This window comes from Schistocerca cancellata, chromosome 1, assembly GCF_023864275.1.
Source record: "Schistocerca cancellata isolate TAMUIC-IGC-003103 chromosome 1, iqSchCanc2.1, whole genome shotgun sequence".
Taxonomy (NCBI): domain Eukaryota; kingdom Metazoa; phylum Arthropoda; class Insecta; order Orthoptera; family Acrididae; genus Schistocerca; species Schistocerca cancellata.
Window position 1 is genome coordinate 854897124 of NC_064626.1, and position 26793 is coordinate 854923916.

The following is a 26793-nucleotide window of genomic DNA, read 5'->3' on the forward strand; positions in this document are numbered from 1 at the left end:
GATCAGTGTGTCTGGAGTAATTGTTAGAACAATGCTGTTTCTGCAGTTGTGTAGATTAGCTGGTAGAGGAGACACATGCGCACGATCCTTTATGAACCCAGAAGGTAAAAATTGCATCGCGTCAGACCGTCTGTGAAAGGCCAATCCAATGGTCGGGTACAGCGTCGTATAACCAATCGCGCACTGAGTTATGCCAGTGAGGTGGCGCACCATCTTACGGCCAAAAAAGTTTCTCTTGTTCAGCTTCTTCCAGTTGAGGAGGTAAGAAACACCAGTTACAGTCACTTCGCTGGAAAGGAAAGGTCCATAAACTTTTCGCCGGGATATGGCACACGAAACATTCAGTTCACATTATGTGCGCCCACATTTCAGCTTCGGTGAAATGTCTATTCATCACTGAAAACGACACGATCCAGAAAATATTTATCGTCTTGCAGCAACACTTCGTTTGCAAAGTTGGCACGTAAAGCGTAGTCTGCAGGCTTTAGAACTTGTAACAGCTGCAAACGATAAGGACGTAGTGGTAAGCGTCTCCTTGAAAGTCTCTACACAGAGGTCACTGGAACTGCTAACTCACGACTAGCCTTGTGAACTGATTTCTTGGGGCTACGCGTGAAAGATTCTCACTCCTTTAACACGTTCTTTAGTCACTCTTGGTCGCTCCATACCGTTCCCTTTGCTCAGAGCTGTACAAACGAAACTTTCTGAGTTGCTCTTTCATCTGATGTGCTATTTATAATTGTAAGCTGAATGTAATAAAGGCTACGAAACATTAAAAACCGTATACTCATATGACATCGATACAAGCTGAATGCCATTTTTAATTAGTGAATTAAGTAGTCTATGTTCCTGAGTGAGGCACACTTAACTGAATTCAAACATGAAAACAGGTGTTGCACGTGCATAGTATGTTAATTCACATGTATGGGCACTAATTTTTTTTGCCGCATAAATCACATTTTATTGCTATAAAGAGTAAATAAGTGTCAATGCTGTTATTACGGTTACCATATGTGTCTGGATTTAAATTTTTGTTGCAAACGTCATTTAAGAATATTTTAGAAAAGTTGACATTTTGTTTAAAATGAATTACTTTTATTTATAGTTCCCCAGATAAATTTCTGAATGCTACAGACTTCATCTGACTCAACATGACCAGTTCCTGGACTACACTAATACGTTACAACAACATTTAAATAAAGAAATGTGATAAACATTCTGTTACACTCAGCTCATTTAATGAAATATAAGCAATAGTTGGTTCATAAATAAATGAACCAGCATTCTCGTACACGCGTGCTCATGATGAATGACAACAGACTGCCGTTAAATATTATTTAAACAATTATTTATGCTTTCTTTACAGAAACGTGTTTTGGTTCTCTTTTCAATTGTAGTGTCCACTAACACATGCGATTGACCACCGTGATTTGATTATACATTTTCCAAATGTTACTGAAACTTTGGGTTTGTGGGAGTTACTGGTTCCAAGGACAATTTTGTCAATAACACTTCATCTGTCTGGTTTTACTTCTATATTTAGAGATTGCTGAACTTAGTGCCTAATTGTCTGGTATACTTCGGTTTTGTAAAGATTTGATCCACGGCTTCCAAATTACCTAGAATTAATGAAATCACGCTTTAAAGATATACATTCATTTTATGTCTACGACTCTATATACGGTAAGACTTCCCTGGGATTTTATCACCATTACCTATTAACAATGCACATTATTCTCCCCTATTTATTTAGTTACTAACTTGTTGATTTTATTTTTGACGGACCTTATTCTGATATCTCGGTATACTGAAGAATGTGTCCACCAATTTTTAAAAACGAAAATATTTTCTGAGTGAATATGTGCTTTGTATTTAAAAGGTGTAATGGCAACAGTTGAAGAAACTTTGCGGGACAGATACCTCACATGAGAACAAGAAAGAGTGCACATAAATATACACGCGAAAATTTTTCGTTTTTCATTTTTCAATTAAAGTTTGTGTTAACCAGATTGGAGGAAAAATTCAATAACTGAAGCTTATATCCAGCATCTGAAAATTAGTTTTGTCGAATAATTGAACAACGTTATTCATACTGGTTAATATGATGATGCACAGTGTCCTTATGGCGACGTGTTGCTATGAGGCATGTTTGTATTTGACATCTGTGTATATTTAACGTTAATCTTTCTCCAACGCTTAAAGTGAGCAATATTTTTTTTATTTATTTGTTTTTCATATTGCAGCCTGTTACCTAGAAAGGTAACGTAGGCCATAGAGTCAAATTTTTATCGATAATAATAAATACAGGGTGTCTCTCGTAAGAGTCGTCAGGCGTGTTTTCTCTGGTGTTTGGCAGATATTAGCGATTTCTTTTTTGCAACAGTAATAGTTCTCAGCCCAAACAAATAGTACTCATCGGGTCTTTCATGCGACGCCCAGCGCCGACAGAAAGCATCATTTGTTTTGCGTTACAAACAAAATAATTGTTAAAGCGTAATTTTACGTGCCCACTTGACAGAGCTGTCCCAAATTAGTCTAGTGGATTTACATTAATAGGAAAAGTAAAACACGAAGAATAACCAGTAATCGAGCAGGACAGCACCGCTCTGCTCCACGCCACGCAGAAGCACTGCTCATTCGCTACTGCAGTATTGATTATTCTACGAAGTTTATTGTTCGTGTTAATACATGTTGATAAAACAACTAACGAGCTATTTTTTATGAAATAGAGATGGTATAAGAAAGGGAAGGGATGGGTGGGATTTCGGGACTTCCAGCCACACAGGGCACTGTGGTAATACAACGCAAAAATTGAAAATTCGTGCCGGACCGGGACTCGAAACCGTATTGTCCGCCTCTCATGAGTCGTTGCCACAACCGCTTCGGTCATCTGGACACGGTCTCGTAATCAGCTCATTATCTTACCCCATGCTGCAATGCAGCGTCCCTCGTCCATTAACCCCCTACTCACAAATTATTAATTCTCTTACGAGTTCGGACGATAGTAGCGCAATCCTGCCTCGGGCATGGATGTGTGTGATGTCCTTAGGTTGGTTAGGTTTAAGTAGTTCTAAGTTCTAGGGGACTGATGACCTTAGAAGTGAATTCCCATAGTGCTCAGAGCCATTTTGATAGTAGCGCATCCGCAATGAAACAAACGTTAAGGAGCATTCACCCTACTACTGAAATTTATGTGTTTAACTGATGTCTGTTCTGTCGGACATTCCGACAGTACAGACAACAATCAAATGTATACATTTCACTAAGGCACTAGACTACTTTGGGGCCGCTCTATCGGATGCGCACGTATACTTCCACTCTAAAAAACTTTATCTTTATAGCGGGAAACAAAACCTACACTTTCCACCGACGCTGGGCATCGGATGAAGGACCTGATGTTCAGATTTGTTTGGGCTGACTACATCTACACGCTGCAAAAAAGAAATTCCAAAAATCTGCCAAACACAAGAGAAAATGACCTCATGATCCTCAGGAGAGACACCCGATATAAGTATTATTTATTTTTTTATGGTATGTTTATGGTACCCCCAGACTTCAAGAAGAACATAATAATTCCAATCCCAAAGGAAGCAGGTGTTGACAGATGTGAAAACTATCGAACTACCAGTTTAATAAGCCACGGCTGCAACATACTAACACGAATTCTTTACAGACGAATGGAAAAACTGGTAGAAGCTGACCTCGGAGAAGATCTGTTTGGATTCCGTAGATATGTTGGAACACGTGAGGCAATACTGACCCTACGACTTATCTTAGAAAATAGGTCAAGGAAAGGCAAACTTACGTTTCTAGCATTTGTAGACTTACAAAAAGCTTTTGACAATGTTGACTGGAATACTCTCTTTCAAATTCTAAAGGTAGCAGGGGTAAAATACAGGGAGCGAAAGGCAATTTACAAATTGCACAGAAACCAGATGGCAGTTATAAGTGTCGAGGGGCATGTAAGGGAAACAGTGGTTGGGAAGGGAGTGAGACAGCGTTGCAGCCTATCCCCGATGTTATTCAATCTGTATATTGAGCAAGCAGTAAAGGAAACAAAAGAAAAATTTGGTGTTGGAATTAAAATCCGTGGAGAAGAAATAAAAACTTTGATGTTCGCCGATGACATCGTAATTCAGTCAGAGACAGCAAAGGACCTGTAAGAACAGCTGAACGGAATGGACAGTGTATTGTAAGGAAGATTTAAGATGAGCATCAACAAAAGCAAAACGAGGATAATGGGATGTAGTCGAATTAAGTCGGGTGATGCTGCGGTAGTTAGATTAGGAAATGAGACGCTTAAAGTAGTATACGAGTTTTGCTATCTGGGGAGCAAAATAACTGACGATGGTCGAAGTAGAGAGGATATAAAATGTAGACTGGCAATGGCAAGGAAAGCTTTTCTGAAGAAGAGAAATTTGTTAACATCGAGTATAGATTTGTCAGGAAGTCGTTTCTGAAAGTATTTGTATGGAGTGTAGCCATGTATGGAAGTGAAACGTGGATGATAAAAAAAATGGTTCAAATGGCTCTGAGCACTATGGGACTTAACTTCTAAGGTCATCAGTCCCCTAGAACTTAGAACTACTTAAACCTAACTAACCTAAGGACATCACAAACATCCATGCCCGAGGCAGGATTCGAACCTGCGACCGTGGATGATAAATACTTTACACAAGAAGAGAACAGAAGCTTTCGAAATGTGGTGCTACAGAAGAGTGCTGAAGATTAGGTGGGTAGATCACATAACTAATGAGGAGTTATTGAATAGAATTGGGGAGAAGAGGAGTTTGTGGCACAACTTGACTAGAAGAAGGGACCGGTTGGTAGGACATGTTCTGAGGCATCAAGGGATCACCAATTTAGTGTTGGAGGGCAGCGTGGAGGGTAAAACTCGTAGAGGGAGACCAAGAGATGAATACGCTAAACAGATTCAGAAGGATGTAGGTTGCAGTAGGTACAGGGAGATGAAGAAGCTTGCACAGAATAGAGTAGCATGGAGAGCTGCATCAAACCAGTCTCTTGACTGAAGACCACAATAACAACAACATGGTACTTATAAATATTTAGAAAATAATTGTAATTCTACAAAAATGCTACTACTTTATTATTCTCTACCACTAAAAAAACTAGAATAAAAAATGAAGAAACCGTTAACAAATTACTCAACTGTTAATACCACTGTATTGGTACTGTTTCTGTTGTGTTTATGTTAATTTATTTGTGTAAACGGTTGATATTTGTTTCCGCTGCTGGGTCCACCTTCATATTGTCATTTCAGACACAGACATAAGCTGTAAGAGTGCGCAGATCGAGTGCAGCGCTGGCATCCGCTGCACAGGTGCGGTTGGTGCGCGAGGCGGTGGACCGCTACAGCCACGCGATCGGCGCAGACTGGCCGGTGGCCATCGCGCTGGACACGCGCGGCCCGGAGATCCGCACGGGGCTCCTGCAGGGCGGCGCCACGGCGGAGCTGCTGCTCGTCGAGGGGCAGAGCGTCACTCTCACCACCGACCAGCAGGTGCCGCCACCACAGCCCCGGCTACAACACGCATCCTTCTCACCACTGCACCACTTACCATCACAAAATAATCCCATCGTTCTTCCTCCACAATCCTTGTATAATACACTACTGGCCATTAAAATTGCTACACCACGAAGATGACGTGCTATAGACGCGAAATTTAACCGACAGGAAGAAGGTGCTGTGATATGCAAATGATTAGCTTTTCAGAGCATTCACACAAGGTTGGCGCCGGTGGCGACAGCTACAACGTGCTGACATGAGGAACGTTTCCAACCGATTTCTCATACACAAACAGCAGTTGACCGGCGCTGCCTGGTGAAACGTTTTTGTGATGCCTCGTGTAAGGAGGAGAAATGCGTACCATCACGTTTCCGACTTTGATAAACGTCGGATTGTAGCCTATCGCGATTGCGATTTATCGTATCGCGACATTGCTGCTCGCCTTGGTCGAGATCCAATGACTGTTAGCAGAATATGGAATCGGTGGGTTCAGGAGGGTAATACGGAACGCTGTGCTGGATCCCAACGGCTTCGTATCGCTAGCGGTCGAGATGACATGCATCTTATCCGCATGGCTGTAACGGATCGTGCAGCAACGTCACGATCCAGATGGGAACGTTTGCAAGACAACAACCATCTGCACGAACAGTTCGACGACGTTTGCAGCAGCATGTACTATCAGCTCGGAGACCATGGCTGCGGTTACTCTTGACGCTGCATCACAGACAGGAGCGCCTGCGATGGTGTACTCAACGACAAACATGGGTGCACGAATGGCAAAACGTCATTTTTTCGGATGAATCCAGGTTCTGTTTACATCATCATGATGGTCGCATCCGTGTTTGGCGACGTCGTGGTGAACGCACATTGGAAGCGTGTATCCGTCATCGCTATACTGGCGTATCACCCGGCGTGATGGTATGGGGTGCCATTGGTTACATATATCGGTCACCTCTTGTTCACATTGACGGCGCTTTGAACAGTGGACGTTACATTTCAGATGTGTTACGACCCGTGGCTCTACCTCCCATTCGATCCCTGCGAAACCCTACATTTCAGCAGATAATGCACGACCGCATGTTGCAAGTCCTGTACGGGCCTTTCTGGATACAGAAAATGTTCGACTGCTGCCCTCGCCAGCATATTCTCCAGATCTCTCACGAATTGAAAACGTCTGGTCATTGGTGGCCGAGCAAGTGGCTCGTCACAATACGACAGGCACTAGTCTTGATGAACTGTGGTATAATGTTTAAGCTGCATGGGCAGCTGTACCTGTACACGCCATCCAAGCTCTGTTGCACTCAATGCCCAGGCGTATCAAGGCCGTTATTAAGGCCAGAGGTGGTTGTTCTGGGTACTGACTTCTCCGGACTTATGCACCCAAATTGCGTGATAATGTAATCACATGTCAGTTCTAGTATAATGTATTTGCCCAATGAATACCCGTTTATTATCTGCCTTTCTTCTTGGTGTAGCAATTTTAATGGCCAGTAGTGTATATTCTATATAATTAAAGGTTAAAATTTTCATATTTGGTTTTGTTTCTCATTTGGGATCTTTTAGACTTTGTTAGGACGAATCTCATAATTTTAAACATCACCCTACAGAAGGCGTCGTACACTTAAATGATTTGTTATAACATTCTTCACTCTCCGATGGATGTCTACCGTTGTTTGCCGTTTGGCAGCTAAGAAATGAATAGCAACACCGTGGTTCTTCTTGGAGCCATTTGGTAATAACGTGACCATAGTTCTCCTTACCCGTACGCAAGTCGTACGGACATTAATGCTGCGCTAATCACTTGCCTATGTGTCGGTGCTTATATACCCGCGTCGGAGTCGCGCTGTAATGCATATGTGCTGCAGCAACACCCTCAAACGGAAGCTTTTTGATCGCATCTCGTATTTTACTATGAAGAACTGACGTTCTGATGTATCTATGAAACGTAACAGTTTATGTTATAAGACGAATCATACTCCGCAAGCCACGTAAAGGTGTGAGGCGGAGGGTACTTCCGGTACCTCTTCTGGTACCACTAACGGATCCCCTATTACTGTTTCATTCGCTGACGGCGCGTGGGGAGAATGCAAGCTGGCAAGCCTCCGTATTAGCTCTAGTCTCTCGAATTTTCTCGTTGTGCCATTTCATTGTTTGGATGAGCTGAATATGCGGTCTGCAGACTGAAATTTTTGGTTGGATCATTAGGTGTACTCGGATGATAAATCCATAGATCAGTGCCCCGCGAAAGGCAAAGGCATGCTTCATACTTGCAGTGTATGAGAAATGTCGTTTAGGTATTTTTTGCTGTAACAGCGATTGTTTCCTGCCCGCTTGAGTGTCTTGTGGGCAGTGATACGGAGAATGAAGAACCATCGAGACGTTTCCACAGTTTCGCATACCCACGCGGATGGTGGAGCCCCAGCTACAGGGACGTGTCCGGCCACTGCAGCGTATGTGCGGCGGCCGGAAGCGGCAGGAGGCGGCCGGTGCACGCCGATAAGGGGGGCCTGCGCGCAGCCGATTGCGCAGCTCTTCCTATCTTGCGGTCGCTGACGGTTTTGCAACCGCAGTTTCCACCAAACGTGCAGCAGATAGGCTCTGAAGAAAAGTCCGGTGAGCCTTCCTTGCTCGCGTCTCTCTATGATTCACGGTAGTGAGGCCGAAATGACGCAGACTCGCAGGAAGCAGACGACGTAATGGGAGGTTTACTCCGACATTCATTCGGAACTTTACATACACAACCAACGCAATGTCTCACTTCCTCAAGTGTCCGGAAGCATTATAGTTTAGCCATCTTCATGGTATATTTAGCTGTTACAAATGAATATTTAGGTCAGATCTATAGGTGCAGTTTAATTATATGAATTGATGAAGGAAGCAACTGTTAGTAGATAGATTATGATAATTAACGACTATTTAATACGACAGTCAATAGTTTCAGTTTAATAAGTCGTAAAGTGTCTTATGCTTTTTGAATCGTAATACGGCTGTTTCAGCAAAGCTGCGAAGTATGTGTAACAGTATTTGATAGAGTTGTTCAACATGCTATAACTTGTATCTTCAGTTTTCCGCCGCTTGAATAAAGAGAAAAACATATTCACTTATATCAATTAACGAACTGTTTGAATATGTGTAATGAAGAACACTTTTGCTGTAGCAGTTTACGTATGTGTCACACTGCTGTACATCCATATGACATGGCTGGTTTTAAATAAAATGTACTTAGTTTTCTAACTGTATCCTCAAAATCAAACCAATTGTGTGGACACCTACAGTTTAGCTTTGACTCAAATCCACGGTGCAAAAACGCGTCATTTTACTGCGTAGATGATTCATTTATTTTGAAACACATACTTTTTTACATTCCTCAGCAGTTAGATGGTTTTGAAGCCTGGGCGTGGGGGAGGGGGGCGGGGTCATCAAGCTGCCCTATATCACAAGAAAAATTCACAAGAAAAACTGTTATGGTTACAGCAAGTTATATTCCACAATTCAGTGCGGGGGAAATAAAAATATGATATCGTCGCTAATAAAATATTGTGCTTGATCAGTATGCAAAATATATCTAAAAAAGTCATTGTATTCCGCCAAAAGCAACTGCACTCTCCACTTTATTTCTCGAAGGCAGTTTCAATCACATCACCATTTTCAGTCGACCTATACACACGCACACATTCATAACATACACAAAATACACTCCTGGAAATTGAAATAAGAACACCGTGAATTCATTGTCCCAGGAAGGGGAAACTTTATTGACACATTCCTGGGGTCAGATACATCACATGATCACACTGACAGAACCACAGGCACATAGACACAGGCAACAGAGCATGCACAATGTCGGCACTAGTACAGTGTATATCCACCTTTCGCAGCAATGCAGGCTGCTATTCTCCCATGGAGACGATCGTAGAGATGCTGGATGTAGTCCTGTGGAACGGCTTGCCATGCCATTTCCCCTGGCGCCTCAGTTGGACCAGCGTTCGTGCTGGACGTGCAGACCGCGTGAGACGACGCTTCATCCAGTCCCAAACATGCTCAATGGGGGACAGATCCGGAGATCTTGCTGGCCAGGGTAGTTGACTTACACCTTCTAGAGCACGTTGGGTGGCACGGGATACATGCGGACGTGCATTGTCCTGTTGGAACAGCAAGTTCCCTTGCCGGTCTAGGAATGGTAGAACGATGGGTTCGATGACGGTTTGGATGTACCGTGCACTATTCAGTGTCCCCTCGACGATCACCAGTGGTGTACGGCCAGTGTAGGAGATCGCTCCCCACACCATGATGCCGGGTGTTGGCCCTGTGTGCCTCGGTCGTATGCAGTCCTGATTGTGGCGCTCACCTGCACGGCGCCAAACACGCATACGACCATCATTGGCACCAAGGCAGAAGCGACTCTCATCGCTGAAGACAACACGTCTCCATTCGTCCCTCCATTCACGCCTGTCGCGACACCACTGGAGGCGGGCTGCACGATGTTGGGGCGTGAGCGGAAGACGGCCTAACGGTGTGCGGGACCGTAGCCCAGCTTCATGGAGACGGTTGCGAATGGTCCTCGCCGATAGCCCAGGAGCAACAGTGTCCCTAATTTGCTGGGAAGTGGCGGTGCGGTCCCCTACGGCACTGCGTAGGATCCTACGGTCTTGGCGTGCATCCGTGCGTCGCTGCGGTCCGGTCCCAGGTCGACGGGCACGTGCACCTTCCGCCGACCACTGGCGACAACATCGATGTACTGTGGAGACCTCACGCCCCACGTGTTGAGCAATTCGGCGGTACGTCCACCCGGCCTCCCACATGCCCACTATACGCCCTCGCTCAAAGTCCGTCAACTGCACATACGGTTCACGTCCACGCTGTCGCGGCATGCTACCCGTGTTAAAGACTGCGATGGAGCTCCGTATGCCACGGCAAACTGGCTGACACTGACGGCGGCGGTGCACAAATGCTGCGCAGCTAGCGCCATTCGACGGCCAACACCGCGGTTCCTGGTGTGTCCACTGTGCCGTGCGTGTGATCATTGCTTGTACAGCCCTCTCGCAGTGTCCGGAGCAAGTATGGTGGGTCTGACACACCGGTATCAATGTGTTCTTTTTTCCATTTCGAGGAGTGTACATTCATACATACAATGAAGTGACAAAAGTCATGGGATACCTCCTAATATTGTGTTGGACATCTTTTTTCGAAGCAGCAGCTCGACGTGGCATGGACTCAACAAGTCATTTAAGTCCTTTGCAGAGATACTGCGCCATGTTGGCTCCATAGCTGTCGGTAATTGTGAAAGTGTTGCCGGTGCAAGATTTTGTGCACGAACTGACCTCTCTATTATGTGCCATAAATGCTCGATAGGATTCATGTCGGGCGACGCGCGTAGCCACATTAGTCGATCGAAATGTCAGGATAGTTCTTCAAACAAATCGTGAACAGTTGTGATGCTATGTCATGGCGCATTGTCAGCCACAAAAATTCCATGGTTGTTTGGGAACATGAAGTCCACGAATGGCTGAAAATGGTCTTCAAGTAACTGAAAATAAACATTCCCAGTCAATGATGGGTTCTTGTGGTCTAGAGGACCCGGTCCATTCAGTATAAACACACCCCACACCATTAGGGAGCCACCACCAGCTTGCCCAGTGCCTTGTTGACAACTAGGATCTATGGCTTCGTGGAGTCTGTACCATAATCGAACCCTACTATCAGTTCTTACCATCTGAAATGGGGGACTCATCTGACCACTACACGGTATTCCAGTGGTCTGGGATCCAACCGATATGGTCACGAGTCCGGGAGAGGTACTGTAGGCGATGTTGTGCTGTTAGCAAAGGTACTGGCGTCGGTCATTTGCTGCTATAGCCCATTAACACCAAATTTCGCCACACTGTCCTATCAGATATATTCACCGAACGTCCCCCATTGATTTCTGCGGTTATTTCACTCAGGGTTGCTGGTCTGTTAGCACTGAGAACTCTTAAGCAAACGTCACTGCTCTCAGTCGTTACGTGAAGACCGTCGCCACTGCGTTGTTCGAGGTGAGAGGTAATGCCTGAAATTTGGTATTCTCGGCATATTCTTGACAATGTGGATCTCGGAATATTGAATTCCCTAACGAATTCCGGAACGGAATGTCACGCGTCTAGGTCCAACTACCATTCTGTGTTCAGAGTCTCTTATTGCCATCCCATGTTGTCACCTCAGTGTATGTGCAAACTGCTAACCCCTGACTCTTTTCGCCCCAGGTGGAGCAAATAAAAATGGCCTGGAGAATAGAGTAAGCGCACACTGACAGATCAGATGACCTGGGTGGCCAGTTAGGGCCGCGACCAGACTGACCTCTGCTAACAACTCCGTCAAGCGTGAAGATTGTGTAAATATACTACAGGGTTCGGCTGGCTGTATGGGCAGTTGCTTCATTATGTTGGAAGTAACTGTAGGTGTTCTCCTCCTCCGATAATGCTGACACAAACCGTTTGGAATTATAAATGGTTGCGAAAACACACTTGACCTCTTAGCCACAAATAATCCTGTTCTAATAGGGAGCGTCATGACGGATACAGGGATTAGTGAACACAAGGTCATTGTAGTGAGGCTGAAAACCATATCAACCAAAACCACTAAAAATAAACGTAAAATATATCTATTTAAAACGGCGGATAAAAATTCGCTTGATGCCTTCGTAAGAGAGAGTCTCCATTCCTTCCAAGCTAATTATGTAAGTGTAGACCAGATATGGCTCAAATTCAAAGATACAGTATCGACAGCAATAGATAGATTAATACCTCATAAGTTAATAGGAGACGGGACTGATCCACCATGGTACACAAAACACGTCAGAACACTGTTGCACAAGCAACGATAAAAGTATGCAAAATTCATAAGAAAGCAAAATCCCCAAGACTGACTAAGTTTCACGGAAGCTCGAAATTTAGTGCGGACGTCAATTCGAGATGCTTCCACAATGATACATTGTCTTAAAATATGATAGAAAACCCAAAGAGATTCTGTTCGTATGTAAAGTACACCAGTGGCAAAAAAACAGTCAATACTGTCACTGCGCGATAGCGATGGAATTTCCGCAATTCCTTCACGAAAGAAGATGAAGTAAATATCACAGAATTAGCTGTTAGCATGAGTGATTTTTTCTGCCTCGTGATGACTGGGTGTTTTGTGATGTTCTTAGGTTAGTTAGGTTTAAGTAGTTCTAAGTTCTAGGGGACTGATGACCATAGATGTTAAGTCCCATAGTGCTCAGAGCCATTTTTGAACCATGAGTGACATAAAACTAGATATTTTTGGTGTTTCGAAACAACTCAAATCACTTAAGAAAGGCAAGTCTTCCAGTCCAGATGGTATACCAATCAGGTTACTTTCAGAGTATGCAGACACAATAGCGCATTTTTTTAGCAGTCATATACAACCGCTTACTTGACGAAAGGTCTGTTGCTAAATACTGGAAAGTAACACAGGTCACACCGATATTCAAGAAAGGAAATAAGAGTAACCCATTGAGTTACAGACCCATATCACTGACCTCAATATGCAGTAGGATTTTGGAGCATATACTGTACTCAAACAGTATGAATCGCCTTGAAGAAAATGACTTATTGATACATAACCAACGCGGATTCAGAACATATCGTTCTTGTGCAAACACAGCTAGCTCTTTATTTCCATGAAGTAATGAGTGCTGTCGACAAGGGATCTCAGATCGATTCCATATTCCTTGGCTTCCAGAAGGCTTTTGATACCGTTCCTCACAAGTTAATCAAATTGCGTGCATGTGGAGTATCGTCTCAGTTGTGTGGCTGTATTCGTGATTTCCTCTCAGGGAGACCACAGTTCGTAGTGATAAACGATAAATCATCGAGTATAACAGAAGTGATATCTGGCGTTCCGCAAGGTAGTGTCATAGGTCCTCTGCTGTTCCTGATTGACATAAATGATCTAGGTGACAATCTGAGCAGACCCCTTAAATTGTTTGCAGATGATGCTGTAATTTACCGTCTAGCAAAATCATCAGACGATCAATTCCAATTACAAAATGATCTAGAGAGAATTTCTGTACGGTGCGAAAAGTGGCAATTGGCACTAAACAAAGAAAAGTGCGACGTCATCCACATGGGTACTAAAAGAAATCCGATAAATTTTGGATATACGATAAATCACACAAATCTAAGGCATGTCAATTCGACTAAATACCTAGGAATTACAATTACGAGCAACTAAAATTGGAAAGACCATATAGATAATATTGTGGGGAAGGCGAAACAAAGACTGCGCTTTGTTGGCAGAACACTTAGAAAGTGCGACAAACCCACTAAAGAGACAGCCTACATTGCACTTGTCCGTCCTCTCCTGGAATACTGCTGCGCTGTGTGGGATCCTTACCAGGTAGGATTGACGGATGATATCGAAAAAGTGGAAAGAAGGGCAGCCCGTATCGTGTTATCGCGCATTAGGGGTGAGAATGTCACTCATATGATACGCAAGTTGGGGTGGCAGTCACTGAAACAAAGGCGGTTTTCTTTGCGGCGAGATCTATTTACAAAATTTCAACCACCAACTTTCTCTTCCGAATGCGCAAAAATTTTGTTGATACCCACCAACGTAGGGAGAAATGATCATAATAATAAAATAGAGAACTCAGAGCTTGAACGGAAAGATTTATAGGTGTTCCTTTTTCCCTTTTTCCAACGCGCCACTCGAGAGTGGAATGGTAGAAAAGTAGTATGAAAATGGTCCGATGAACCTTCTGCCAGGCACTTAAGTGTGAATTGCAGAGTAACCATGTAGATGTAGAAATGTCCGGACCACTTTTATTTGCCCAGAATATGACACCTGGGCATAAAAATATAGAAAAATTTCACTTTTATGCTGGCAGAACCTTGTTATATCACTCGTATTGAAACATCCACTTATAAAAAATTTATGAATTAATGTGCTTGGATACCCCTTACCATATTTGATTTTCAAACAGCTAAGCAGAATTGAACGTACGCAGACATTTCGCTCTTTACTTATCCTGATCAACACTAAACTGACACACAATATTTTTAACGCAACACAGTCTGACTTTTAATAATCCCTACAGAAGAATGGCCCTGACTAACAAAAACCTATACCTTTCAGGATTCACTTACGTCACAAAAATCTTCGTTACTCGAACTACTGCAATACAGCGAGCGCCAATACTGCCAGCTAAATAAAAGATTCTCGCTACTGATAGGAATACTTAGCAAATGAAAGATTTAGATAGAGAACAAACAATGTATTTACCTCAATAGTGTTCAAAAGTCATTATATATATATATATATATATATATATATATATATATATATATATATATATACACTCCTGGAAATGGAAAAAAGAACAAATTGACACCGGTGTGTCAGACCCACCATACTTGCTCCGCACACTGCGAGAGGGCTGTACAAGCAATGATCACGCGCACGGCACAGTGGACACACCAAATAAGGATGGGGCCCCTCCACGCCCGCACCAACGTGGTGACCAAACCAAAAGTTCTACTGTCACCTCCGTAAGCATGTTAGTATTTGAATCAGGCGTCACAGGATGCAGGCTGTGATGTTATCCATGCGTCTGGGTAAGACTACTCATTAACATGGTCCATCGGAGATAGATAGTGGTCGAAAACGATCGAAGGGTAGCGGTTGTAAGAGCAGAGGAAAAAAAGTGCCAAGGCCAGCGCCAAGGGAAAAAAACCTCTGCGACAGTAGGACGGGTAGTAAGGGCAGTAGCGGCTTGCTAGCTGCGACAGAGCATGCAAGGTGAGGGAAGGTTAGCGTGAGGTATCGTGCAACGTTACCTATGTACTGCGTGGTCGTTAGCTGGGGGAGTCCGGTTGCTGCGGCTGGGCTCGCTTGTAGTCTCCTGGGCCGGCCGCGGTGGCTTCCTCCCTGTAACATAGAAGCTCGGCGCGGCAACGCATGCGCTGCTGTTAGGCCCTCTGCTGCGCCTTGTCGTCAGTGACTTGGTGCAGCTTCATCAGGCTGGTGCAGAGCGGCGGCGATCGGCTACCGTACAGCGTCCTCCTCTACTGCACGGCGCAGCCCTTCTGCTCTGCAGCTTCAGGACGCGCCGCAGCTTCAAGGCGCGCCGCTGTCTCAGTGAGCTGCGCCACTGTTGCGTCGGAGAAATGTACGCCGTTCGCTCTCGCTGTCGCGATGAAGGTCGCCGTCGCAGTGGTCGCCGTCGCCACCGGTTCCGCTGGGGCGGCGGTTGTCTTCTTTGCGCCTCTCACCTGCGGTGTTGCTGGGACAACCGCTGGGATAGGCGCGCGAACGTCCTTCTGCGAGGTCGCAGGAGTGTTCGCAGGTGCGACTGCACTGAGGCCTTGGGCGAAGACTGCTCGCAGTTGCCTCAGGGCCTCTTCCTTCTCTGCAGCCACGGCGGCTGCGAAGGCAGCCCTCTCCGCCGCCATGACGGCTTGGAGGGCTGCTGTGGCCTCCTTCACGGCGGCGCCGAGTTCGAGGTCACACTTCTTCACGGGAGGGCGAGCTGCGTCCTGGCTGCCCGTTTCCGAGCGGCCGTCCCTGCCCCTGGCAGGTGGATCTGCTACTGCGCCGTCCCTCAGCTGCGCCGGGCTGGTCTGCGCCCTACGCCGTTTCCGACGTCGTCTTCTCTTCTGCTGCTGCGTCGGTGCGGCCGCGGCCGCTTCGCCGCCCCCGGTTTGGGTGCGGCTTGAGAAAGCCGCACAACCGCGCCAGCTGGCGACGTGCGGGCCGCCACACCGGACACAAGTCGGCAGAGCGTTGCTGCCGCGGTCGCAGGCGCGGCTGTCGTGCTCGCCTGAGCACTTGACGCACCGCGCCGCGTTGCGGCAATACTTCGCTACATGGCCCTCGCCCTGGCACCTGAAGCACTGGGGCAGAGGGTCCATGGCGGTTGGGAGAGCCTCTGTCGTCACCGGGAAGCCCAGCAACTTCCGCAAGTCGAAGATGTCGCTCCCGCCGTCGACCGTTTGCACGGTCACGGCATAGAGCGGCGCCCTCTTCCTGTTGGTTCGGTTGTGCAGCCTTGCGGTTGCACAACCAAACCCGGCTCGCAGCAGCCCTTCCCGGACCGCTGCCTCGTCGCAGCACCAAGGCAACCCCCTGAGGAGTGCCTTGGTCGTCTTCATCCTTCCGACGGAAGGTGCCTTATCACGCGCCGGCGGTGCGTCGACGACGTGGTCGGCCACTGCGACCTTGATCGCCCTGTGGTCGGCCACGTTTGCAGCTCGGACGCAGATCAGCGAGTCTGTATCGACAGACTCGTAGACCACCTCGTTCCGAGCGCAATTCGTGATGGTGTCGAACAGCGCTGTCCACGCGCCTTTGCACTTGACGTACAAAGGGGGAGCAGGCCGCGACTCGTCTTCACGGGAGTTCCTCGCATGGTCGGCAGACTCGGTGAGTCGCACAACCGAAGGACCCTTCGTAGCGGCAGGTTTCCTCTGCGCACCCTTCTTTCCCATGCTGCGAGGCGCGGAACACGACAATTTGCACGCGTTGTAATAACAACGCACGACAATCTGCTCTCCACGGCGCCCACAGCACAGAAAACCTCTTCACGAGCTCTCAACGGCCGAGTAGGCTAAGCGCGCAACGGCAGCGATGCGCTCGCCTCGCCAGCTCAGGCCGCTCTCTAGTGGACACACCAGGAACCGCGGTGTTGGCCGTCGAATGGCGCTAGCTGCGCAGCATTTGTGCACCGCCGCCGTCAGTGTCAGCCAGTTTGCCGTGGCATACGGGGCTCCATCGCAGTCTTTAACACTGGTAGCATGCCGCGACAGCGTGGACGTGAACCGTATGTGCAGCTGACGGACTTTGAGCGAGGGCGTATAGTGGGCATGCGGGAGGCCGGGTGGACGTACCGCCGAATTGCTCAACACGTGGGGCGTGAGGTCTCCACAGTACATCGATGTTGTCGCCAGTGGTCGGCGGAAGGTGCACGTGCCCGTCGACCTGGGACCAGACCGCAGCGACGCACGGATGCACGCCAAGACCGTAGGATCCTACGCAGTGCCGTAGGGGACCGCACCGCCACTTCCCAGCAAATTAGGGACACTGTTGCTCCTGGGCTATCGGCGAGGACCATTCGCAACCGTCTCCATGAAGCTGGGCTACGGTCCCGCACACCGTTAGGCCGTCTTCCGCTCACGCCCCAACATCGTGCAGCCCGCCTCCAGTGGTGTCGCGACAGGCGTGAATGGAGGGGCGAATGGAGACGTGTCGTCTTCAGCGATGAGAGTCGCTTCTGCCTTGGTGCCAATGATGGTCGTATGCGTGTTTGGCGCCGTGCAGGTGAGTGCCACAATCAGGACTGCATACGACCGAGGCACACAGGGCCAACACCCGGCATCATGGTGTGGGGAGCGATCTCCTACACTGGCCGTACACCACTGGTGATCGTCGAGGGGACACTGAATAGTGCACGGTACATCCAAACCGTCATCGAACCCATCGTTCTACCATTCCTAGACCGGCAAGGGAACTTGCTGTTCCAACAGGACAATGCACGTCCGCATGTATCCCGTGCCACCCAACGTGCTCTAGAAGGTGTAAGTCAACTACCCTGGCCAGCAAGATCTCCGGATCTGTCCCCCATTGAGCATGTTTGGGACTGGATGAAGCGTCGTCTCACGCGGTCTGCACGTCCAGCACGAACGCTGATCCAACTGAGGCGCCAGGTGGAAATGGCATGGCAAGCCGTTCCACAGGACTACATCCAGCATATCTACGATCGTCTCCATGGGAGAACAGCAGCCTGCATTGCTGCGAAAGGTGGATATACACTGTACTAGTGCCGACATTGTGCATGCTCTGTTGCCTTTGTCTATGTGCCTGTGGTTCTGTCAGTGTGATCAAGTGATGTATCTGACCCCAGGAATGTGTCAATAAAGTTTCCCCTTCCTGGGACAATGAATTCACGGTGTTCTTATTCTTATTTCAATTTCCAGGAGTATATATATATATATATATATATATATATATATATATATATATATATATATATATATATATATATATATCAGTTCATGACATCCAGTCTTACAAATTTACTGTCTCTGGTGGACACACGTCCAGATCATCCGCTATCAAAACTCCGCCATCTCTCTCCCCACATCCACCACTGCTGACACCTCACCTCCAACTGCGCAACACTACACGCTGTTCACATCCAACTGCCCAACACTACAATAGCGAATATTCCAACAATGCCAACCAGCCACAGACTGCACACAGCACAGCCAGTAATTTTCATACAGAGCGCTACGTGGCGTCACCAACATAAAAACCTGAACATCCTACTTACATAGCCCCCATGCTCCCAACAAAAAATTGTTTTGGGCAGTAGCCAATAATGATTTCATAAAATTTTTCATAATTATAATAACAAAGATATCAAATGCACACACTTATTAATGCACTGTTGGTGAAAATCAAAAATTGTTCTCATAAAGACAGTCCTGATCATTTATCACAATTGTGATATTGCACAAAGTCTGATCAGAAAAAGAAAATGCACACGAAAGTAATGGATTTCCATGCAGTCTTGAAGAAGTAGTGTTGTCCTTCCAACGGAAAGACAATGCTGACTCTTGACATGTAGACAGGTAATGGGCCACACAGGGTAATGGGCCACAACAGAGCAAACCCACAGCAGAGTCAGTCGAAGTTTTGAAGAATGTTGGTAGGTGGGTCATCACAGAGCAGACCCACTGTAGTCCTGGTAGAGAGTACGGTATTGGTGGGTCATCAAAGGTACAGACCCACTGCAGTCCTTGTAGACATGGCCAGCAGCCATCTGTTGCGACTGTGCAGCTGCACAGTCACCATCGAAGTGTCTCACGGACAATATAGCAAGTCCATGAACCACCACTTGTGCACTCACAAAATTTTTCGAATTGGCCTTAGAACCAGGAATGCTGTTAACCAGTCCCTTTCTGAATTATACAGATAACATTTGTAGTAATACAAGATTCACAATAGAATAGAAATAAACATGTACGTCGGTGTTACAGGAATTATGACATACATAAATAAATAAAATAATGAGAATAGTTTCCGAAAATTAATTTCACACATGAGCATTAGAACAGAGCAGAGTAAATAATGTCTTAACATCTTTACAAAGTAAATAACACATTATTAGAAAAATTCTACAACATAACTCTTATCAGGTAAGCACATAAAGACAGGAAGAACACAAATATACAAGGGTACACAAACACATAGCGGAATAACACAAAAGGAAAGGACAGGGTTTGTTTTACTGCAGTATTTTGCAAACAAAACTTTCTTTACTTCTTGGAGATCTCCCTTCGTTCATAATTATTCCCAAAAAGTCCTATCTATACCTGCTTTCTGTAATCTATTCATATCCTCTTCCAAAATAATTATTCTTCATTTTACAGTACCCTGTTTTTTTTAAAAAAAGCTTTTTTCGTATAACTTCTCAATGCATTTCTTCTAATCATCGCAACTCATTCTCTTATATAGCCTACCTCCTCTTAAGCTAACTTAAATCTACTGAGCTCAGATGTATAAACTAAGGGACAAGGCAATGCAGCTTCACAAAACAATTAACACAAACAGCAATGACAAAAAAATGCAAATTGGCAAAGCTAGAAGCAATAAATATAAATTAGCAAAGCGAATGCAACATTACAACTAATATGAGCCAATGTGCAGCAACAAGAAAAATAAATCAATAGTAAAACTGGCTTAACAGAGTAATACAAAATGAAATTCAGTAGCACTATGCCTGGCAAACAGCAGCAGCAAATGCAATAACTTATACCTAAATATGACATAGCTCAAGCAGAAAAAAATGTACACTAAAGACAACAATGCAGATAAGGGAAATTTCTATTCATATCCTAATGTCTATGTCATTAAAGTGGTGCACCACAACAACTTATTCTACAAAAAAAAAAAAAAAAAAAAATTACCATGTACTTGAAAAGAAAATGAAGTATGCAGTTACTGTTATTAGTCCCTTCTTATTGTTCTTTCCTTTCCAAATGCTCCTTTTTCGAAGAATGTGGATCATAAAATTATTACTTAATAGATCTGTTGACAGAAAGTGTTCACATTAGCAAATGCATTTAATTTCATTTTATAAAACCAATTCTGCAACACAGCTGGAAACCAGATATCAAATGAAATAAGTAACTATGTACAAAGCAAATCATAAAACCTTAATTCAATAGCCACGTGGCATTTCATACGTCAGTGGAAATTCTCTCAACTCTCATAGAAAGACACTTGTCATAATCAGGTGTGCAGATGTAAGAATATTTCCCATCAATTCATAAGCATTTCAGTAAGTATCAGAAAGTCTGAGCTCAAAACTGCAATCATATATTTCAAGTATGAGCGTGTCTTATTTGAAGTGCTTTCTATAAAGAAATGTCAATAGCGAGGTTAATGGCCTCTTTTTTTTTTCTAATGCCTTTTTCTCTGGCGACTGGCACAGCTGGGCGCCCATATCGCATTACATCAAGGTCACTTAGCTTTCGTACCGAAATATTTACGACAGCAGTTTGTGCTTCAGTAACAGTCTCATATAAAAAAATTTCATAGGTCGAGAATTTGCGTTACAAATGTGTAGAAACTAAATCCTATAAACATAACAGTGTCCAAAAAATTTTCGCCAGCATTGTGATACATTCATGCATGTACACACATTTCATAACTCTTAAATTACAATTCCTGGTTTCCAACATCCTTTTCCTCAAATCAGAGTCCCTAACCACTACTCATGAACAGTTCACAAAGTACATGAAAAATACAATTTCATAAGTGTGAAGTTATCCAACTGTGTAATTATATAAACATCTGTCACTGATGTAGTAAAAAAAATGTTTGTCTCTCTCAGTTAAATGATCAGATAGCTTTGCAATTTTGTGTTAGAGAAATATGGTGCCGATGTGTAAAGTTGTATAAGGAAATACCATATTAGCTAGGGCTCCTAGCGCTCGCCAAACACATGGTACACAAAGTAGGCGTGTACCTCCTGAGGATTAATGTAATTATACCCTCAGGTGTTACGGATTACAGCAATTGAATGAAATGTATCACGGAAAACCTTTGTATCATCGTAATTCAAAAATCTTTAAAAATAAATGTTTTAAGTACAAAATTAATCACTCAAATACGTGTACTGTAGCGCTAAACTATGCGTCTTGTTGTAAGTTAATCTCTGTCATTACTTAAGGGTAAAAAATGTGCCAAGTGTTGTAATTATTGTCGTCCGTAAGCAAAGTTCTGTAGAAGTCACTGTACTTACCTCATAATAAACAAAAGCGAAATGCTATGCGTATAGGTATCGTAGTTATTACGTACGTTACCGTGATCAAGAAAGTACTATGTTGTAATGTATTCTTGTGCTAGAAAAAAGGCTGTCTCATTGTAGCTATACCACAAAAGTTACTACTAAAACATGTTTTACTTTCCAGAAGAATTCAGAAAAACTGTGAAGGTATGAAACAGATACACCACAAAAGCAATATTATAAATTGTGTCCCTCATTAGTATCGTCGTGATATAATCGTGTAGCTGTCAAATAAACTAACCACTGTGTCATCTGGTATCTCTCAGAAAGCACTTTAAATCCATAATGTATTTTCAAGTAAACCAAAATATTGCATTAAAATCTCATTAGCAGTACTGGTATATGTTCTAAGTATGTAGACCTTATAGTCGTTATGTAATCGTGCAACTAACAAGCAAGAATTTACACACACAATAACACTGTCGTCTGTTGGCTATAACAATGCATTCATAATTACTGTCTACATATGTTCCCTAGGTTCTAGACTCGATAGTTAACTTCAGAACATTGTTGCATGTTAACAGTTTCTAAGTGTGACAAAGCGTACTAGTAACGTGAAGTGAAAAATTTTATTGCAAAGACTAAGTTAAAAAGCAGATTATCTCTCAATAAACGGTTTTACATGTGAAATGTGGTGCAATCCATTACCTTTCTTCAGTACGCAGCATATAAACTTGAACGCAATTATCATGCGTTATATGTCAGTAAACAATGCTAAAATTTTTCTCAAGGTTGGCGTGTATGGTATTTTTCTCTGAGCCAGCCGGCGCACGTGGCTGTCTGCGGTGCGAGTCATTGTCTGTCTCTTTGTTGACGCGCTTCGTTATTGGGATTTGGAGATCTAACTTCTACAGATTCACCTTGTCGAGAGGGCCCTGCCCTGTTTTAATCCCGCCAGTTCTGATTAGCTCTGGTCTATTGTTAAGGTTATATCGTCTGTCGTCATGTCGGTAGTCGCTGTAATTTTGTTCTTGTCGGTCACATGGTGAAGAATTTCTCCATGAGTTGTAACTGCGCGGTGGACCATTGCGTCTGAAGTTATTCTGTCTCCTTTGATAATACTTATTTTGCTTCCCATATTGTCTGTTTCTCTGATTGTCTCTGTGATAGTCATTACTGCGGAGAGGTGATCTTTTCCTGTAATTATTACTACTCTGCCAACGGTTGTCATACGGGTGGTGTCTGTTTTGGTCACGATTTGCGTTGTAAGAATAGCCTTGTTGTGTCCAGTTATTATTTCTGTCATTGCGGAATTGTGAAGGATGTAGCCTATAATTGTTATGTTCCTGTTTTCGCGTCCCACGATTGTCAGTGTCAATTTCCAATTCTTGTAACAGTCCCTGAAAAGATTCAATGTCTTCTTTGTAACGTCCTGCCAAAATAATATGTCGTAAATGTTCAGGCAATTTGATTAAGAAAATGCGGATGAGTTCTGAGGGGCTGTATGGGTTTGAAAGATACTGATTCTTATGCAACATCTCTTCAAAATATTTGACAAGACTGGAAAATTCAGATTCTTCGAAATGTTTTATCATTATGATGCTATGCTTTACTCGGTCTTGAGTAGCTAGAGACCAATATGCTGAGAGGAAGACATGATACAATTCTCCTTCACTGTGACAATCGTGAATGACCGATCGCAATCTTACAGCTGGTTCATTCTCTAAGCAGCCACACATAAATTCTAATCTGCGCTCTAGTGACCAGTTGGGAGGAAAACAATGAGAGAATTGATGAAGCCATGCTTGTGGATGAATGTCGTTGCTGGAATTCTTAAATGTTTTGAATTTACGTGTAGTAATGAACAGCTTATAGTCAAAGTCATCGTGTCGGTGAGTCGCATATCGGTCACTGTTACGTCGTGTCAGCGGTTCCATCTCAAAATTCGGTGCACCTTGCCAATTTTTTTCATAATTTCCGAAATGCCCTGTGTTGTTATTTTGTGACTTTTCCGTATTTCTAATGCCCTCTTCCCTTGTTGGGGCGCGAGTCTCCTCTGAAATATGTAATTCTTGTATTACGTGTGCCAACTGATCTTGTACTTCCCGGATTTCTCTTTTGTGTTGCGTATTAATTTGATTCTGATTTTGTTTGGATTTCCTAACTTGTTCGTACTCTTCTGTGCCATTAAAGACTACCGGTCTTGTGTCATTCAGATTATCATCTACCTTCGTAGATAAATTTTTTAGGTGATCCGAAAGTTCGACTACTTTCTCTGATAATGAACTAATTTCCTCCATGTGTCTTTCTGAACCAATTTTCAGAGTATCTACTGTGTCCTTTAAGTTTTCCTGAATTTTTGCAAGTTGCGTAACCGAATCGGTAGATGCAACTGAGTCAATTTTAGCCCGCAAGGTCTCTTGATTTTCATGAACAATAGTTTGCAGTTCTCTTATGGCTGCTTCGTGGTTCTGTAATGCATTTTCATGCCGCGAAAAAATGGGTTGAAAATTCTCACAAATTTGTGTTTTTACGTCATTACAGACTTTTTGACATTTCGATTCGATGTTATGTAACTCAGTAGTTAAATCTTCACGTGTTTATTGAAGTGTTTCTTTAATTTGTTTCTGATTTTGTTCCATTTGTTTCTGTGTTGGTCCCCATTGTGTTTGTTTCATTGTGTCTAACTTTTGAAACTGTTGTCCCATTTGTTGCATTAATTGTAATAACAATGCACTGGTGTCTCATACATGTTCCTCTACCGAGGGAGGTGGCGCAGTGGTTGGACACTGGACTCGCATTCGGGAGGACGACGGTTCAATCCCACGTCCGGCCATCCTGATTTGGGTTTTCCGTTATTTCCCTAAATCGCTCCAGGCAAATGCCGGGATGGTTCCTTTCAAAGGGCACGGCCGACTTCCTTCCCCATCCTTCCGTAATCCGACGAGACCGATGACCTCTCTGTCTGTTCTCCTTCCCCAAAAAACAACAACAACAACATGTTCCTCTGTACTTCTCGGAAGTGCATATGCACCGACAACATTCGCATTTTGAAAAGCATAAAATGTGTCTTGACTTGACTGATAAACGGGTAATGACGCAAAACCTGAATCTACGATATTTGCAAAATAGTGTCCTGTCATTTCGGATCCCTGTGGCGACCGATCGACAGTACTACCCACTTCACTAGCTGTTTCACTGTCTACACCATTATTTGCCGCCCGTTCCATTTCCCTATGCACAATTACCAAATTGCTACTTTGAATGTCTGTTAATTCATTACACGGTGGTGCTGATAAACTACGCTCGTCGTCACTATCATTTCTCAATTTACTTTGGAGCCTAGTGTTACGTTTTTCACACGCCATAATTATCACGTATTTCACACGATAACAAGAAAAGCACAATTTGAAGAGCAAAAATAAGAAAACACATTAACATAGCACTGAAAATAATACCATTTAATTGCAAGCGCAGCTGCGAAATACTTGGTCCAAATGTACATGCATGCCACAACTGTTTTACTGTACAACAATGAAAAACAACAACTACAAAGGAAATTCTCTCTACAATTACGCGCTAGCAATAAACAATTACTACACTAATTACTCAAACTACAAGGAGAAAATCAGAAAAATCCAGTGAGGTATCCTCGGCTAAGGGTCGACATATAAAACATCCCCTCAGAAAAATTAATGAATTACTGTGCTTGGATACCCCTTACGATATTTGATTTTCAAACAGCTGAGCAGAACTGAACGTACTCAGACATTTCTCTCTTTACTTATCCTGATCAACACTAAACTGACACACAATATTTTTAGCGCAACGCATTCTGGCTTTCATTAATCCCTACAAAAGAATGACCCTGACTAACAATAACCTATACTTTTCATGAGTGATTTACTTTACGGTCTCTGATGGACACACGTCCAGATCATCCGCTCTCAAAACTCCGCCGTCTCTCTCCCCACATCCGCCACTGCTGGCGGCTCACCTCTAAATGCGCAACGCTACGCGCTGTTCACATCCAACTGCCCAACACCACAATAGCGAATATTCCAACAATGCCAACCAGGGCGACTGCACACAGCACAGCCAGTGATTTCCATACAGATCGCTACGTGGCGTTACCAACATAAAAACCTAAACAGCCTGCTTACAGTATAAAAATTCTTTGTCTTAAACTCGTTGCTTGCATTCGACATGACTACACTAAGTGATTATTGACACTGGCAGGAATGGAACGATCGCTTTCGATCAGTAGTGTTGGATCAGCTAATATCTGCTTACTTACGGAACCAGCGATAGTGATACAGCAACGCCGGAACGCAGGAAACCTAATACATTTATGTTATATTTTTGTACAATGCTGTAAACGTGTGATAGGGTTTCTAAGATATGCCATAATCACGATAGGTATGGGTACAACTGCCACAATTCTGAAGTCCATAAGTAAAATTAAAAGAACGTAATCGTTACGCGAGTTTTGGCACCGTGCCAGAAAACATAACACATTAAAATACGTCACCACAGCTATTGAACTGGAACATACATGCGTGGTCAACCTCTTAAAAAGGAATAGGGTTCATGGCAACGAGCTTAGCAGCACAACTGTGTTTCCGCTGTAACAGTTTGCTTCCAAATAGTACTGTGAATTTAGAAAATAGCAGTGAAATAACTCCTTTTTAAAAGTACAATTCTGAAAATTCCGGGAAAGTTTGCGATTCACTGACTTACCTCATGTACCTGGCACGAACATTGAGGTATGTGTCCCCGATTTCAGGTACCGTTGGGAGCATACTGAGGAGGAAGATGGGCCGAGTTCAGTTTCCGTCTCCTGAGGACTTAGTTTAATGAACATAAACTTATAAAGAATAAACATTACAAATTATTTTATCTTTGCATACAGTGATAAGGCAGAGCTCTCGTAGGTGGGAGTGGTTACATCCGAAAACTTGCTGGAATTAGCGAGAATACT

General features: G+C 44.1%; 1 protein-coding gene across 1 annotated transcript in view; it reads left to right on the forward strand.

Annotated features, from left to right (window-relative positions):
• LOC126107449 (pyruvate kinase-like) overlaps positions 1-26793 on the forward strand; it is a 130550-nt gene that overhangs the window by 13273 nt on the left and 90484 nt on the right. Inside the window, exon 2 of the mRNA XM_049913340.1 lies at positions 5342-5521. Coding sequence (XP_049769297.1) covers positions 5342-5521 — 180 coding nt within the window. The remainder of the gene's footprint in view (positions 1-5341; positions 5522-26793) is intronic.